Source organism: Solanum verrucosum, unplaced genomic scaffold (genome assembly GCF_900185275.1).
Source record: "Solanum verrucosum unplaced genomic scaffold, falcon-dt-bn FXZP01001278.1, whole genome shotgun sequence".
NCBI lineage: Eukaryota > Viridiplantae > Streptophyta > Magnoliopsida > Solanales > Solanaceae > Solanum > Solanum verrucosum.
In genome coordinates this window covers 747,460-765,632 of record NW_026020317.1, presented here as the reverse complement: position 1 = coordinate 765,632, position 18,173 = coordinate 747,460, and the positions used below count along the sequence as shown (strand labels likewise).

The window sequence follows — 18,173 nt, the reverse complement described above, 5'->3', positions numbered from 1 at the left end:
CCTGAGGAATAGAATAGTAGAATACCAATAGACACCTTTGGTTTGTACTTTGTATTTTTAATAGGCATGATTACTTTGTATTTTGATTCTTCCGAATTAATTACATAATTGATTGAATTATCTAAATGATTGTTAGTTACTTGAGCCAAACACTAATTGTGAGTATAAAATTTATTTCATGAGAATTAGGAAAAAGCAATATGGAACCAAACAGGCCAAAATTCATAAAAGGATCTCAATAAGAATAGGAAAATCCCATATTACAGTGTTACAGAAAAGAATCTTATGCAGCTAGAAAGGAAAACAGACCAGGTTTGCAGCTAAAAAGTTAACCAAACACTTTCTGTACCCTCAAGTGACATGAATCAAATGTCTTTATGCACTTGCAAAACATGAAAGAAGTTGAATCTTGATCTTTTGTAGTATTCCTACAACATCTTTCATGTTGATCCTTTCTTCAGGAGATTCAGCAGAGCAATCCAGTGCCACTTTCATGATGGATGCTACACAATCTATCTTGTCCATGAATTTCTCATCTTCTGGCGTTAGCAAATTCGAATCTACAACTGTGATTGTTGCCTCTGGGAGTGAATCACTCACCCATTTCTTTAAACTAAGATCTTCATCAAATATTTCATCATTCGGCCTTTTCCTCGTAAATGTTTCCATCAGCATGATCCCGTAACTATAAACATCACATTTTAGCGACACCAATCCTTCCCTTCCATACTCTACAGTAAAATCACACTTATGGATTATCATTTAATCCGAGAAAAGGAAAATGAAGATAGGATACTGAAACAAGAAGTATAAGAGATTTACCTGGTGCAATGTAGCCGAATGTTGCTAAGGTTTTAGTGTGTAAATCACTCTCATCTTCACTGAGTAGTTTAGAAATGCCAAAGTCACTTACATGAGCTACCATGTTTTCATCTAGCAAGACGTTGCTAGGCTTCAGATCACAATGAATCACAGGTGTTGAGCAACCATGATGGAGATGTTCCAATGCACATGCCACATCGATCATTATGCTTAGTCTTTTCAGGATGTCTAAGAAGTAGTTGTGCGAATACAACCACTTTTCAAGGCTCCCATTAGGCATGTACTCGAGCAATAAAGCCTTGAAATCAAGGTTGGAGCAACTGCTAATGACTTTGGTGAGATTCCTATGGCGAAGGTTGCGAAGAACTTCACATTCTGTTTCAAAACTCTTGAATGCACCTTCAGCTTGTAGGTTGAACACTTTAACTGCAATGGTAGTCCCATCTCTGAGAATTCCTTTGTAAACAGAACCAAAACTCCCTGAACCAATGAAATTACTCTCACTAAAATCATTAGTGGCTTGTATGATTTCATAGTATGAAATTCTTGCCATTGTAGCTAACAAATCAGCTTCAACTGGAACATTTCCTTCTCTTCTGTACCTCATCCACATAAATGCCAATGTTACAAAAACAATTATCACAGCAGCTCCCAGTAGAGGAAAGACTATCAGAAGTAACTTCTTCTTCTTTGATCTATGGTTTGAAGAAGTGGGGCACGGAGGGACACGAAATCTTGGAGCACCACACAATGCTTCATTGAACATGAATGACTGGCTGGAAAGGTTCTTGAAAGGACCACTAAAGGGAATTTCACCCTGCAAGCTGTTGAAGGAAACATTGAAATAGTTTAGATACCGAAGCTTCTCTAAGGACATTGGAATTGATCCAGATAGATTGTTATTCGAGAGGTCTAGAAATTCCAAACTCGGTATGCTACCAATTGAGTCAGGTATAGATCCTTGTAGCTTGTTTTGTGCCAAAGAAAGGTGTATCAGATTTTGCATGTGTCCAATTTCTCTTGGAATACCATTTGAAAATTGATTATGCGAAAGATATATACGAATTGCAGCCTTTAGATTTCCAATTTCTACAGGTAAAGAACCACTCATGTTGTTAGACGATAAGTCGAGCTCCAGAAGATCTTTGAGGTTACCTAAGCTTGATGGTAAATTAGAACTCAATCTGTTGGAATTGAGTTCTATCTCCCTTAGGGAAGTAACATTCCCTAAACATTTAGGAACAAGTCCTGAGAATTGATTTTCACCCAAGTATATGTTACCCAAGTTCTGCAATTTACATAGGCTATCTCCAATAGATCCTTTTAGCCTGTTGTTAGCCAAAGACAATTGCTGAAGCCTGCCTAAGCTGCCAAGTGTCTCGGGTTTTGGTCCAGTCAAGCTGTTCCCATTTAAATACAAGTAGATTAAGCTGCTTAAATTCCCTATATCATTTGGAATTCCACCTTTAATTTGGCAATCAGAAGCGAAAATCTTTTCAAGAGAAGTTGAAAGGTTCCCAACTGAGGCTGGAAGCATACCATTTAGAGGGTTAAAGGAAAGACTCAGTTCTTTCAGATTTCTGCAGTTTGTCAATGAAGTTAAGAAGCTAAGTTCTTGAGAAGACTGATCACTGCTTAAATTGTTTTCCACCAAGTTTAGGGTCTCTAGGAGTGTCAAATCTCCAAGAGAGTTGGGAATCGAGCCGGAGAGTTTGTTCAGTGAAAGGTCTAGAACAGTTAGTTTTGAACAGTTTGAGAGGGAATAAGGTATACTCCCAGCAAGGTTCGTTACACCAGCTAGATAAAGAAGTTCAATGTTGGGAAGCATAGAACCTATATTCGGTGGGAGGGTTCCTGATAGAGTACAATCTGTAAGATCAATCAATCTCAGTCCTGAGATATTGAAAATCCCCATAGGAAATGAACCACTGAATCTGTTACTCCCCAAAACAAAGTCCACCAACTCAATGAGATTGCTTAGCTCTTTTGGTATTTCACCTGCCAAAATTATATAGTACTAATGATCTTTAGCTAGGGATTTTAATGTAGAAGATGTACATTTATATTTTATTGTCTGTATACCTGAAAGCATGTTTTCACCAAGATATAGACCTTGAAGCATAGTAAGATTTCCAATCTCCCTCGATAAGGATCCAGTAAGATTGTTGCTTTGCAGTGACAGAAGTTGTAGTGAGGAAATATTGAATATGGACTTGGGTATAGAGCCTGTAAGCTGGTTTCTCTCCATGCCTATCATCACCAAATTAACAAGATCCCCAATTTCCTGTGGTATTTCCCCTGCAATCATGTGACACTAACTTGTATAAGCAGCTTAAAAAAGCAAAAAAGGAAGACTTCATACAAAATAGAACACCTCGTATCATACCTGTGAAACGGTTAAAACCAAGATATATTAGTCTGTAAGTTACTTAACATCCCAATTTCACTATGTATCGGTCCATCAAATTCATTATTCGATAGAGACAATACCTGAAGTTCATAACATCTAGACAAGCTTGGTGGCATATGACCTTGTAGCTTATTCAAAGAAAGATAAAGCCCTTTGAGTATTGGAAGATGATCACATAAATCAGCAGGGAGGTCACCAGATAAACCATTTTTGGTAAATCCAATAGTCTCAAGTGTGGAAATATTGAAAATTGAGAACGGTATAGAACCTGTAAGCTGATTAGTTTCTATAGTCAACCAGTTTAGGTTGTGAAGATCACCGATCTCATTTGGGATGTTTCCATGAAGGAAATTGTAAGAAAGAATCAATGTTTCCAGCTTCGTGGCATTTGAGAAGGACGGAGGAACAGAACCAGTAAGATTGTTATGTCCCAGGTTTAAACCCCTCAAATTCTTAAGATTTCCAAAGTCTGTTGGGATCTTTCCCTCTAAAGCATTGAATGCTAAATCCAAAGTTGCAAGATTGGAAATGTTAGAAAGTGAATACGGGATTAAACCAGTAAAACTATTATTCCTAAGAGTAAGAACTTGAAGTTGAGCTAAGAAACCAAGCCAAGGAGGAACTACACCACTAAAATTGTTATAACTCAATCTCATAATCTTCAATCTACGCAAATGAGCCATTTCTTGAGGCAGATTGCCATAGAAATTGTTGCTTGTCAAGTCAAGAGAAACAAGAAATGTGAGGTTCCCAAAAAGTTGCGGGATGGTTCCTGTTATATCCATGTTGGAGATATTCAAGGAAGTCACTCTGTTGTGCCTAGAGCTACAAGTGACTCCAATCCAATTGCAAACAGAAGTGTCCTGAGACCAGCTTTTGGACAAGAGCTGAAAAGGGTCAGAAATGATCTGAGATTTCAAGGAAAGAAGCGCGAACTGATCAGTCGTAATATTGGTTTCTGTCTTGATGGCTAAGCTAGTTACTATACATTGAAGCAACAAAAATGCTAATTGAGAATAGAACAAGGATTTCTCCATGAGTGTCATTGCTTTGAAATAATGCAATGAGAATTTAGGATATATAAAGATCAAGGATGTTTCTTCTCAAAGAGTTTTATTTAGTAATGTTTGTATATGTCTCATTCTTCACAGAATTAGATTGGACTTTCCATTTTAAACTGTCTCTTTTTTTATTTATTTTTTATTTCCATCCAGTCTTCGAAGTCCACATTGAAGCATTAAATTCATATTACGCACCATAGGGCTCATTCGGGAATAATGCTTCCAACAAATTTTTCTCCATACCAAGGACGTCGAACCGAGACCTCTGGTTATGGGTGGAGTAATCCCACCACTGCACCACAACCCATATTGGTTGTTTGAAACGGTATCTTGATAGACTATGACATGATTGGTTTGTATGGTATACTTCTTGGGGTTAATTCTCACAACTGCAGCAGTGATAGAGACTGTTTGAGGGAAAAAAACCAAACTACATAAATTTGAAGATAATCATTCCTGAAGTCAATTAAACGCCGCAGAACAGTCAAAGGGGACCTTACGATTCATTAAATATGACGATTGCAACCGGCCTTAGTACTCTCTGTTGAATCTGATAAAAAACTACTTAAAGTTGCACATTAGGATTTGAAATTTATGAATTTCTAATAATCTGCTAAGCGTAAGCGGTTTTGCACAAAAGTTACTAGGTTTTGGAACCCATACCTAATACCCTAGATCCGCCCTTCTATGATTCTATGCACCCAATACCTCCGGTAGGTGAAACTAATCATGCATTATTAATATATGCATACCTCAAAATAATTACCAAATGACTCCTAAGGGGTCGTAAGGTATGGTTTTAGATGTGAGTTATGCAAGTATTAAAAATATCATGTTTGATAATTGATTAGGAGTTAAGTTATTCATGTATAAAATTAATATGATATTTGGTTTGAAATTTAAAAACAAGCATAACTAATATATGAATAACTATATTCCGTATAACTAATATATGTATAAAGCAACACATAGATTTTATCATAACTTACCCATGCAAGTATTATTTATGGGATTAGTTATTCCATTTTCTACTCCACATAAAATAATACATCAATTTGATCATAACTTATACATGTATTAATTATGCAAGATTCTAAATTGTAAATCAAAAGTGACTTGCTACCAAATGAACTCTAAATGCTTACGTTCATTATAATGAATAATTTAAGCAGGCCCACTTTAGAGTCAATTAAGAAAATGGAGGAAGGTGACAGAAAATGATAAGAGTAGTATTTACATGTTGACTTTCTTTCATTATTTGTACGCTCACAAATCCAAGAAAGATAAGAGAGTTACGCATCTAATTGAATATGTCTTCGTTACAAGCTTCAGATTCTACCAATATACTTTTCTCGTTATTTAAATTCTTTCTTATCGTTTAAATCTATTATTAGGTAATAACGAAAAGATCCATTTAGTGTGATTGCATTTATTATCTTAATATTTTCATCTCATTTTGTCTTTATTTATTTATTTAATAATCACATTTCATCTTCTATCCTACCTAATTTTCCTAGTAGCTCTATCCGTACCTTACTTTTCTCGTATGTTTATCATTTAAATTATAAATGTGTGACCTTATGTAATAACGAAGAACGATACAATCTATCCAAACATTATATTCATTAAAATAATACAATACAATACATTTTGAAACAATATATAACAATTATCCGAACAAAGTGTTAAAGTCGAACTACATCTTATAAAATGAGACCGAGCTAATACATGTTTATTTTCTAAATGACAAAAAGGTACTCATTTATTAATGTGTTTCTAGTGTTCAATAGGGGCATTTAAGGAAAACAAAAAAAAATGGGGATTGGGTATCATGTTCGTATCCCTCCATCTTAATCTTTTGTATTGTTCATCGTTCAATCAACAACAGTTGCTGAATCCTTCATCCATTTTGTATTTTCTTCCCTTTAATTGCATAAATATCAAATGACTCATTCTCTAGCTTTAACTTCTACAGCCCTAATTCGATACGGTATTGGTCCAAAAATTGGGGCTTTACCTAGGGCAAATAAGCCATCGAGATCATCTTCAAGATTATTCAGAATTCAAGCTGTGCAAGATAATGGAGAAGGGCCTCGGAGGCTGATTGATATTATTCGGATAGTTCCAGAGATTTCGAGAAATTATTTCAAAACTCCTTCACGGAGGGCACTTTTTGGAGGTATATCATTACTGGGTGGATTTTATGTGGCGCAGACAATTTCTCTATCTTTTGGAGCTTTAGGAGTAAATGATGTGATTGCTGCCGTTGTGTGTGTCTTAATTACTGAGTATGTGACACGATTCTACTACACTCGGCCTAAGGTGACTTTTCCGATTGCTCTTTTGAACAACTTCAAGATGGGTTTTACCTATGGTCTGTTCATCGATGCCTTCAAACTTGCCAGCTGAATTAATTGCCACAGTTTTGTAGCAGTAAGTAATTTTTGCGTGCAGTTTCCTCCTTTTGGGCTGTTTGTGGATATACAAGTCATAGAAATAGCGAAGTTCTTATTTCAACTGTGTTGGTGTTGTCTCATCTTTCAGAAAAATGATGTGAGAGTAACTCATTTCTTGTGTCTTGGAATCTTATAATCACCTTGGTTTGCTTACTGTGCTTTGGGAGTTGATGGAAGTTAAAACATTACTCCGTACAAGTTCAAGAAGTAAAAAGTTTTTATTTTTTTTACCTCTCCTAGGAGCTACTCCATCCGTTTACTTTTATTTGTCATGTTACATTTTTCGTAAGTTAATTTGACTAATTTTCAAAGTTAAATTAGATTATATTAATTCGATATTCTAAACAAAAAATTTAGATACTCAAAAACTATACAAAAAGTACTATAATTTGCAATTTTTTGTATATCAATATAATGAAAAAATACATCATAAAATATTGGTCAAGGTTCTTATAATTTGATTCTAAAACCATGACAATTAAAAGAAGTGGGGGGAGTACGACTTTTTATCTGCGAGAGTGCTTACCATTTGAGCAACCCCTCTTTCCAAAAAGTAAAAAGTGATGCCAAAATGAAGGAATTTTTAAGTGAATGATTTAATCTTCTTTGAGATATACACTTCTCTTATTTATATGCCCAGAAGATGAGGTCTAAAGAACAGCTCTTTTATAGAGAATTGGGTAAAAATTGAAGCAGTAGAATCTTGGAGAGCCTTTAATAGGATTTAATTTTTCTGTCCCAAGATGTGATGAAGGTTAAAATGCCTTCACTACCCGCCACTAATGAAGTGAATTCTAAAATGCCCTGATGGGGTTATTTGTACTCCAATTACTATGAAAATAACTCTAGAATAACATCCTTTTCTTTTTGCGAATCAGCATCCGTTAAGAAAAAATATTTTAGGAATAAAGTCACAGAGCCAGGTCTTGAACTTTGATGTCTGAATATCATTTGACTAAAGTTAAGTCTACTGGTTCGTTTATAGGGTCCGGCAAGATTTTGCCGAACTAGTGATCTTTCTCAGAGTGTACTGTGTTGTTCAAGAATCTGTATAACCTGCTTTCAATATTCATTAGTTGTTTCGTATGAGAAGTAGTTTTCTTCTATGGTTTTGGGTAATATGAGATATTGTTTCTTGAGACGTCTATGAATATTGCAGCCTTGGAGTTTTGAATAACTGGACTAGAAAACTACTCAATAAGTTTGATGATAAACTTACATCTAGAAGATCTTTGAGATTACAAAGGCTTCTTGGTACACTTAAAGTTAGCCTATTTGAATCCAAGTAAAACTTTTTTTAGAGAAAATTCAATTTCCCAAGGCATCCGGGAATTGGACCAACTATTTGATCTCTACTCAATACAGTTCACCCTGATTTTGCAACAGACAGAGACTATTAAATGGAGAGTGAAGCTTTTGTTTTAGTTATGGATTAATGGAAAGATATCCCTGGGTTTTAGTTATGAGATTAGTGCAGTATTACTAATATACTGGACCACAAAGAAAGTGAAGCTTTTGTATTTGCAGTGTGATTATGGTAGCTGTCATGCTGTCTTTGTCGGTGAATGAGAACTATTGAAAAATGAAATTAAGAAACTTTGCAGCTGTTAAGGGGTCAATATTGGATGAATTAAGAAAGTAATAAACCTAAGCCAAATGATGTAGAAATGAAATTAAAATTGTATCTAAATTCTTATGTATGCTCATTGACTGTTATTTGGTGTTCCAGGCAATGTTGGATTTTTAGCAGAAGTCATTGGATTTGAGTTGCCAAGTGTTATTGATTGAGCGGGTGATCTAAGTTGTTGGAAAAGGACTTTTCAGTCTTTTAGTTTTTTGTTATTCACCAATTAGAATCCACGTTCAACATTTGGGGTTTAAGTCTCAACCCCAATTGTGACCTGTGAGAGTGAAAAATATGGATTGCATTTGTGCTTTCAATCTAACAGTCGAGCTGTAAATTGTGAAAACTCTGTTCGACTTGGTAACTAAAAGAGCCTAAGCTTGTAGTTCAACATTTTACTGCTCTTCATAGACTATTGAAGCTGCTATCTCAATAATAATTCATGATCACCAGTATGATACTTTAGTACACATCTTATATATTAAATTTATTACATAAACATACTCAAACTTGAAACATGCACAAGAGGAAGGCACAAGAAATAAGAGAAGTCCGAATCTCAGACCAAATCATTGTTGGCAACTCAATTGGTGTCACCCAAATTTGCCAACGACAGGCATAAAAGGTGGCACTACCTGTACAAAAATTTAAATGGCATCAAACTTGAGTTGGCAGTCATTGCAGATAAAAACTCATAGCACACACAAAAATACACTAATTGTAACGGATACATGAGTTGTTTGCTTCCCTTTTCAACATTCATCATAATTTCCAAATGTTGGTCCTCATGAATTCTTGATTTACTTTACTCACTAATGAAGTTCTCCTTGATTATGTGACCAATTTCAAAACTAATGAAGTTCTCCTTGATTTAAGTATTATTATATTATTATTATTATTTTATTTTTTATTTTTATTATTATTATTTGTATGGAAAAAACCCATTTCTACACGGTATAGACAAGACAGTAATCTTTCTATTCCTGAAATGGGAAATAATTTCTCCATATGACATTAGAATGTTTTAAAAAGTTGGATACCTACCATTGCATAAACCTTGTTACATCATCTGCATAGAAATTCATGCTTGATCTTCTTCATATTTGCCAGGACATCTTTCATGTTGAGCCTCTCATTAGGAGATTCAGCTGTGCAATTCAATGCCAACTCCAAAATAGAGGTCACACAACACAACTTTTTGTTGAAATCAATCTCTTCAGGTTGCAATAAGGTGTCATCGATAATATCATCTGGTGCTACAGGTAGTGAATTACAGACCCAACTCCTCATGTTCAAATTTCCTTGAAACATTTCATCATATGGCCTTTTCCTTGTGAAAGTTTCCATGAGCATAATGCCATAGCTGTACACATCACATCTTCTAGAAACTAATCCAACTGATCCATACTCTGAGATCCAATATTACCAGAGTAATTAGTTTCTTGACGAGCCCGATAAAGAAATGAAAATATTATACATATATATGTGTGTGTTTGTGTCTGTATATATATATATATATATTTGCTAGATATTGAAAATAGTTGAATTTACCTTGAGTAGATAAGGACTTTAAAAACTGAAAGTATAATTGGAATGAAACAAGTGTAAGGCAGTCAATTGAAACGATATGGACTTCTAGCAGATAAAAGATGATATTAGACAGATCCAATCTATGAGTTCACTTAGCCGTTTCACTTTCACACATACCTTAAGAGAAGGTAACACTCCTGCTCACATGCTTGCTAACTTGGTTAAATAGTGCAAAATGACTACCTTCTTCACTGAGACTAGGCCTATAAATCTTCCGTTTAAGATTATATCCACATTGAAGAATGATGTAGTTGGCAAGCCTAACATTAGAATCTAAGTGAAGAGAACTACTTTCTTTTTGATCCTGGCTGAGTCTTCTTTGCTTGCTCTAAAATCCTAGAATTTATCTTTTTGTATGCTTAATTGATGTGGGGCAACCCTTAACCCCCCCCCCCCCCCCCCCCCACTTCTTCGTTTCCTCACTCCTAATATCGTAAATTTGTATTGCTGAGGTCAGGCATAGTCCCCCTCTATGCCCCTTTGGCTTATCTATTTAATATCCTCTGAGAGAACTTTTGATAAAAAAAAATTCGTAGATGCATGCATATAGAGTTGGACAGTCATATTTCAATGTTTTCTATACCATTTTTGTTCATACTTAATCTGTGATATATTACATTTTCTTTAATTAAGTTATCCACTCAGGCCTTCACCTAGTTTTAATGTGATGTAATAGTAAACTAATTTTTATGTAAATAACACATCATATGCGATATTTAAGGACTAAAAGAAAGTTACCTGGTGCAATGTAGCCCATTGTGGCAAGTGTTTTAGTATGAGCAATTGATTCCCCTTCTCCTAATAACTTGGTCAGGCCAAAGTCGCTCAAATGTCCAACAAACTTCTCATCTAGCAAGACGTTGCTAGGCTTCAGGTCACTATGCACAACAACTGTTTCATAACCATGATGGAGATATTCCAAAGCAAATGCAACATCTATCATTATGTCTAATCTTTGGATCATATTCAAGAAGTGATCATCAGAATGTAACCACAGCTCTAGGCTTCCATTGGGCATATACTCAAGCAGTAATGCTTTAAAATCCAAGTTAGTACAACTGCTGATAACTTTGGTAAGATTTCTATGACGAAGGTTGCGTAAAACTTCACATTCAGCATCAAAACTCTTTAATGCACCTTCAACCTGTAAATTAAACACTTTAATTGCCAAAGTCATCCCATTTCCAAACATGGCCTTGTAAACAGAGCCAAAACCTCCAGTGCCTAGCAAGTTGCATTGGTCGAACCCTTGAGTTGCCCTTTCAATTTCAATGTATGAAATCCTGGCTAGTGTGGTTGCAGCAAAGGACTCAGCTTGAGTTGGAACATTTCTAGTCCGACGTCTCCTTAACATAAACACAACGATTGAGCCAAGTACCATTACTGCAGCTCCCAGGAAGACAAGTATAATCAAAAGCAGTTTGCTTTTCCTTGAATGATGAAAAGACCTAGTCCTACAAGGTTGGAAAAGCAAACCGCCGCATAACCCTTCATTTCCCATAAAAGATTGAGAGGTGAAATTGAGAAAAGGTCCTTTACTTGGGATTTCACCTTCTAATCTATTGAATGATACATTGAGATCCTTCAGATGTCGAAGCGACTCTAATGATTTTGGAATCATACCTGAAAGAAAGTTATTGGATAGATTTGCTGATTCCAAACTTATCGTATTCTCGAGTGACTCCGGAATAGATCCTTGTAACTCATTATAAGCCGACGAAAGATAAAATAGATTCTGCAAGTCTCCAATTGTGGAGGGAATACTTCCTGAAAGGTGATTCCTGGAAAGATCTATGGATGTTATGGCTTTCAACTTTCCTAACTCTGGAGGTATAGAACCAACCAAGGAATTATTTGACAAGTTAAGATCCAAAAGATCTTTGAGGCTCCATAGACTCATGGGTATGTTAGTGATCCTATTTGAATTTAGATAAACATTTCTCAAAGAGGTTGCATTACCAATGCAAGACGGTATCGGACCCGAAATCCTATTATTAGAAAAATCAACCAAGCCCAAGGATGATAATTTGCAAAGGCACTGGGGCAACGGTCCACTTAACCTATTATCATCAATTGCTACCCTTTGAAGAATATGTAAATTACATAATGTTGTTGGCACTGATCCAGTCAAGTCATTGCGGGATAGGGACAAAGTGTTTAAGTTACTTAAATTCCCAATTCCTAATGGTATCTGACTCCTTATTTCACAACTATCTAAATAAAATTCCATAATGGTAGTGGAGAGATTGCCAATGGAATCTGGAATAACACCATCGAGAAGATTATGGTCTAAGTAAACTTCTTTCAATGATCTGCAGTTTGTCAATGAAGTTAAGATACTTAGGTGCAGAGAGAATAAGTTATTATTGGACAAGTCCAGATGTTCAAGATGCCTCAAACCCCCCCAATGAGTTAGGAATCTGACCACTGAATTTGTTACCATTAAGATATAATCTCATTAGATATGAGGAATTGGAGATTGAGGTGGGTATAACTCCACCAATGTTGTTTACACCAAGATTCAAAATCTCTAGATTTGTTGGCCAGTAGTTTGAAGCATATGGAAGACTACCCGAAAGGTGGTTAGAGAGAAGAGAAACCCTTGTAAGTGTAGAGATATTGAAGAGCTCTTCTGGTATATTACCAAATAAAGTGTATCCAATTTGTGAAGATTCCCAATCTCTCTGGGTATAACACCTGACACATGAAAGAGTATATATATCTTGATTAATTTATTTTATTGCCTCGGGATAACCAAACAAGACCACGTACGCTACCTGATAAATAGTTTGTGTTCAAATTAATCACCCATAGTCATGATAGGTTGGATATGGTGCGAGGTATTGAACCCACAATTTGATTGTTCTCCACTTGTATTTGCTGCAACTTTCGTAAATTACCAATCTTTGCTGGAATTGTGCCTGCAAATTATTTTGACAAGCGGCAAACAAACTTGTAAACCTTTTATCCTGTTGCTCAATTAACAAACTTCGAAATTAGCCTCATGCTAGAAGGCTTTTGAATATGGATAAACTTATTTTATAAAGTGAGAAAATAAAATGATAGCGTTGGGAGGGTTAAAATGGAGCGTACAAGGTTGAGATGAAGTATTAAAATGAAAAATAAAGACAAGTTAGATGTATTTTGCCAAATGGAATGGCCATCCTTAAGCAGCAATATAAATACAATTATTTTCTAAATTGAACAAGTAAAAGTGGACGAAAGGAGTACCGTGCAAGTTGTTTCCCCCGAGATTTAAGAGCTCAAGCCTCTCCAAGTTTACAATTTCTGGTGGAATGGTTCCACTGAAGTTATTGTATGACAATGAAAAATCATGCAATTCTGTGCAGTTAGACAAACCTGTTGGAATTTGACCACTCAAGTGGTTGGAAATGATTGAAATGCTCTTTATTTTTGCAAGACAACGACATATATCTACAGGAAGACTCCCAGTTAATTGATTATGTGATAGACCTAAAATTTCCGACGACGACATATTGAAAATGGAGAGCGGGATAGAGCCAGTAAATTGGTTTTCAAATAAAATCAACTCCTTTAGATACTCAAGATTCCCAATCTCTTTAGGGATATTGCCTTGAAGACGATTGTTTCTCACACTCAGAGTTTCTAACTTTGAAATGAAACCAAACCACACTGGTATCTCTCCGCTGACATTATTGAACGTAAAATCCATCACCTTCAGTCTACGTAAACGAGAAAAATCTTGAGGGAGGTCTCCATGTAAATTATTGTTGCTCACATCAAGAGAAACGAGGAGGGAGAGGTTTCCCAAGTTTGGGGGAATGGTTCCAAGAATGTCCATGTTGGATATATTTAGTTCAGTCACCCTATGGTGACGAGAGCCGCAAGTGACTCCAATCCAATCACAAACGGAGGATTGAGAAGACCAATTTTGAGTTAAGGGATGAGAAGAATTTAGAGTAAAGCTAGCTTTTAAGGCAAGTAGAGCTGATTGATCTGTTTTTATGTCTGTGGCCTCGAACAAGTAGAGTTTCAATAGTAGTAGTGAAACAAAGAAACAGTATGATCTCTCCATGGGGAACAAATTAAGTTTTCAGGCAGGAAGGGATAAATAAGAAGGTGAGATCAAGGTATATACATATATAGGTGCCTCTCTATGAGGTAATGGTATAATCTGTGTACACTTTATCCTCCTCAAATTTCACTTGAGAGGTTCAGACTGGATATGTTATTGTTGTTGTAATAGTGAATTAAACTTCAATAAATGTGAATAACATCCGTAAGATTGTTCATGTTATTAATTTGATGTAGTGTGCACATTTCCACAAATACATACTAACCTATTACCATTTTTATCAAGATTTTAATTATTATGATATTTATATTACAGGTTTTAATAGAATAAGTTTTCAAGAAATGAATATTTAGGTATATTTATATCTAGTACATAGTAAAGTTTTCTAGGTGGCCCATCCAATTTACTTACACGCGTAATTTATACCCCTAATTTTTGTTTACAAATCAACCCCCTTCCTCTCTCCCTTATTATATGCATTATGAATTTTTTACCCTTGACATTTTTAATCCTCCATCTATGGAGTAATTTTATTTTTTTTCATATAAAAAAGAGGAATGCTTATTGTTCAAAGTAAAGAGAATTTCTTTTCATTTTCAAATTTGAGGAGTGATTTTCACCCTATTTATATATTAGTAATTTTTTTTCTCTCTTTTCTCTCAAAATGTATCTAATCTTACAAAAGGTGAAAATATATTATATAAGACTAATTTATCATATCGAAGGAGATCTTTTCAACTAAAGTCTTACTGATTGTTTAAGGTAAGAAAACCTAAAACATTCAATGAATATTCTAAATCAAGAGGTTTATTAAAATCAAATATTATCATTTGGAATACTTATGTGAGGCAGCCTCTTTTAATATGCCATTGACTTTTTGAAAAATTGTAAACTTTTTCATTTTCAAGTGATGTAATAAGAACAATTTTAGGTAAAGTCGTACAATCAACTAGAGATTCGACGTAACATTCATACAATTCACTACAAGAAAACTGTGAATTACATAGGAATTTTTTTGGGAATTAGTATGAAAAGTTGCAGGAAAATAAGTTTCCTGCGAATTTTCATACTAATCCCCAGGAAAATCCCCATGTAATAGTTGTGATTATCACAAATATTTGGGTTTACCTTTTAATTTTTTTAATTTTCAATCTAAATGTCAAAGAATTGTCACTAGAGAATCTAGTAACTCAGTTGGATTATAATTATTATTAAGTTATATTTCTATTTTGTCTACCTATCGCACACTTCATTTCAACCAACATCATGGTATAAGTCAGGAAACAAATGGAAACCGATATCAACATGATATTTTTATTAAAAAAAGAAGAATGTTATGATATCAATTTATGGTGAGTTTATGTACACGCTAGAGGATTATAGTGACAATGTTTTTTTTTTTAAAAAAAAAAAAAAAAAAGTTTTGGCCAAATATACAAGTTAGGTTATCTATTTATCCCTTCATTTAGAGTTAATATTAATCATTTTAGACTAAATCAGCTTGATAGTAAATACCTACACAATTAAAATATAAACACATATTCTGTGTTGGATTTGTTATCAATATTTTAAATAGGCATAATACATAAACGTGTCATTTAACTTGTGCACAAATAAATACTTTTAAACTTGTATAAATGTTGGTCCATGAATTCCTCTTGGACAATCCAATTGTTGCATCGTATTACTTCTAAAGAAAATGTTAAAAGAAATAAAAATAATGCACACGCTAAATTTTACTTCAACATTATAATACACTGCTCTTCATGGACAATCCAATATTATACAGGGCATTCTTCCATTCCAACTGTAGTACACATCTTATATATTAAAACTTATTTTACCAAATGTCGACATATGCACAAGACAAAAACACAACAGTAACAAGAACACTTCAAATCTGGGAACAAATGTTGATTTTTGATCTCAATAGGTGTCACTCAAATTTGCTAGAAGCCAGGAAAAAGGCAGCACAACCTGCACAAATGTTCAATTGGAATCAAACTTGAGTTGACACAGCAAAAACAAACTAACAGTAATGGAGACTTGAGTTGTTTACTTCAGTTTTCAACATTCATCACAATTCAAATTTCCATAGGCAAAAATGTTGGGTTCTTCCACTTATAAAATCATGATTAAAGTTATGTTTCAATTAGTTCTTGTTTTTTCTTATACAAGTGGATATATTTTTATGGAAAACCAGAATATTCAATTCAATATTTATGTACGATATAGACAAGACAATAATTTTTTCTATTCCTGAGTAAGGAAATAATATATCTAGACGACATTAGAATATTTCAAAAAATGTGGATAGTTACCAGTGCGACGTACATCATTTGCGAAGAAATTCCAGCTTGATCTTCTTGATATTTGCAAGGACTTCTATCATGTTCAACCTTTCATTGGGAGATTCAGTTGTGCAATGCAATGCCAACTCCAAAATAGAAGACACACAATGCAACTTTTCCTGAAAATGAGTCTTTTCTGGTTCCATTAATGTGACATCAATAATATCCTCTGGCATTGCAGTTAGTGAATTGCAGACCCAACTCCTCATGCTCAAATTTTCTTGAAACATTTCATCATATGGTCTTTTTCTTGTAAAAGTTTCCATGAGCATAATGCCATAGCTGTACACATCACATCTTGTAGAAACTAATCCTACTGATCCATACTCTGATCCAATGTTACCAGAGTAATTAGTTTCTTGACGAGCCAAATAAAGAAATTAAAATAATAACTATATTTACACCCAAGGTTAATTGTGGCCTAATGGTTGATGAAGTGGATTGAGAACTATGAGGTTTCAGATTCAAGTCTCAAAAAAGAGACAAAAAACACCAGGTGATTTCTCCCCATGGACTGTAGCCTCGGTGGATAGAATTACCTAGTATATAATAAATTTAAACAATATGACCTCAAGTTTCTTTTTCTTTATTGTCATAGATGCATGAATATAAAGTTTGACAGTCATATTTCAATGTTTTGAATGCCACCTTTTTTCATGCATATATAATCTGTGATATATTACATTAGGTTTAAATAAGCCATCCACTCAGGCTTTCACCCAGTTCTAATGTGACACATAGTATTACAGCCAGTAAACTAATTTGATGTAAAATAACACATCATATGCGATAGTAAAACGACTAAAAGAAAGTTACCTGGTGCAATGTAGCCCATTGTGGCAAGTGTTTTAGTATGAGCAATTGATTCCCCTTCTCCTAATAACTTGGTCAGGCCAAAGTCGCTCAAATGTCCAACAAACTTCTCATCTAGCAAGACGTTGCTAGGCTTCAGGTCACTATGTACAACAACTGTTCCATAACCATGATGGAGATATTCCAAAGCAAATGCAACATCAATCATTATGTCTAATCTTTGGATCATATTCAAGAAGCGATCATCAGAATGTAACCACAGCTCTAGGCTTCCATTGGGCATATACTCAAGCAGTAATGCTTTAAAATCCAAGTTCGTACAACTGCTGATAACTTTGGTAAGATTTCTATGACGAAGGTTACGTAAAGCTTCACATTCAGCATCAAAACTCTTTAATGCACCTTCAACCTGTAAATTAAACACTTTAATTGCCAAAGTCATCCCATTTTCAAACATGGCCTTGTAAACAGAGCCAAAACTTCCAGAGCCTAGCAAGTTGCATTGGTCGAACCCTTGAGTTGCCCTTTCAATTTCAATGTATGAAATCCTGGCTAGTGTGGTTGCAGCAAAGGACTCAGCTTGAGTTGGAACATTTCTAGTCTGATGTCTCCTTAACGTAAACACAACGATTGAGGCAAGTACCATTAATGCAACTCCCAGTGAGACAAGTATAATCAGAAGCAGTTTGCTTATCCTTGAATGATGAAAAGATCTAGTCATACTTATACAAGGTTGGAAAAGCAAACCGCCGCATAACCCTTCATTTCCCATAAAAGATCGATAGGTGAAATTGAGAAAAGGTCCTTTACTTGGGATTTCACCTTCTAATCTATTGAATGATACATTGAAATCCTTCAGATACCGAAGTGACTCTAATGATTTTGGAATCGTACCTGAAAGAATGTTATTGGATAGATTTACCGATTCCAAACTTATCATATTTCCGAGTGACTCCGGAACAGATCCTTGTAACTCATTATAAGCCAAG

At 34.8% G+C, this 18,173-nt stretch overlaps 4 protein-coding genes and 1 long non-coding RNA gene across 6 annotated transcripts in view; 1 reads left to right on the top strand and 4 right to left on the bottom strand.

The window, feature by feature from the left end:
- Positions 1 to 321: 321 nt before the first annotated feature.
- Positions 322 to 2,200, bottom strand: LOC125835339 (probable LRR receptor-like serine/threonine-protein kinase At3g47570). The gene is made up of 2 exons (XM_049514459.1): positions 823 to 2,200; positions 322 to 731 (listed from the first exon to the last, which is right to left on the bottom strand). The coding sequence occupies exons 1-2, from the start codon at positions 1,931 to 1,933 to the stop codon at positions 376 to 378; spliced, it is 1,467 nt and encodes a 488-aa protein (XP_049370416.1). The 5' UTR covers positions 1,934 to 2,200; the 3' UTR covers positions 322 to 375.
- Positions 2,201 to 2,669: 469 nt separating this feature from the next.
- Positions 2,670 to 3,319, bottom strand: LOC125835348 (uncharacterized). Its single transcript, XR_007443408.1, has 3 exons — positions 3,209 to 3,319; positions 2,905 to 3,120; positions 2,670 to 2,820 (listed from the first exon to the last, which is right to left on the bottom strand). It is a non-coding gene; the product is annotated as an uncharacterized LOC125835348 (long non-coding RNA).
- Positions 3,320 to 3,328: 9 nt separating this feature from the next.
- On the bottom strand, positions 3,329 to 4,278 carry LOC125835273 (receptor-like protein 53). The gene is made up of 2 exons (XM_049514403.1): positions 3,408 to 4,278; positions 3,329 to 3,360 (listed from the first exon to the last, which is right to left on the bottom strand). The coding sequence occupies exons 1-2, from the start codon at positions 4,276 to 4,278 to the stop codon at positions 3,329 to 3,331; spliced, it is 903 nt and encodes a 300-aa protein (XP_049370360.1).
- A 1,919-nt stretch (positions 4,279 to 6,197) lies between these two features.
- Positions 6,198 to 9,573, top strand: LOC125835346 (uncharacterized protein ycf20). Of its 2 annotated transcripts, none has more exons than XM_049514467.1 (2): positions 6,198 to 6,726; positions 9,484 to 9,573. In XM_049514467.1, exon 1 carries the CDS (start codon positions 6,238 to 6,240, stop codon positions 6,700 to 6,702), a length of 465 nt encoding a protein of 154 aa, XP_049370424.1. In that variant the 5' UTR covers positions 6,198 to 6,237; the 3' UTR covers positions 6,703 to 6,726; positions 9,484 to 9,573. The 2 variants fall into 2 exon arrangements, with proteins under 2 accessions (XP_049370424.1, XP_049370425.1); XM_049514468.1 differs by lacking the exon at positions 9,484 to 9,573 and adding an exon at positions 8,479 to 8,827.
- The window catches only part of LOC125835272 (receptor kinase-like protein Xa21), a 47,700-nt gene continuing 38,841 nt past the window's right edge, over positions 9,315 to 18,173 (bottom strand). The window contains exons 4-6 of the mRNA XM_049514402.1: positions 18,007 to 18,078; positions 10,702 to 11,514; positions 9,315 to 9,782 (exon numbers count right to left, since the gene is read on the bottom strand). Of these exons, the coding sequence (XP_049370359.1) occupies positions 9,439 to 9,782; positions 10,702 to 11,514; positions 18,007 to 18,078 (1,229 nt within the window). The 3' untranslated portion in view covers positions 9,315 to 9,438. The remainder of the gene's footprint in view (positions 9,783 to 10,701; positions 11,515 to 18,006; positions 18,079 to 18,173) is intronic.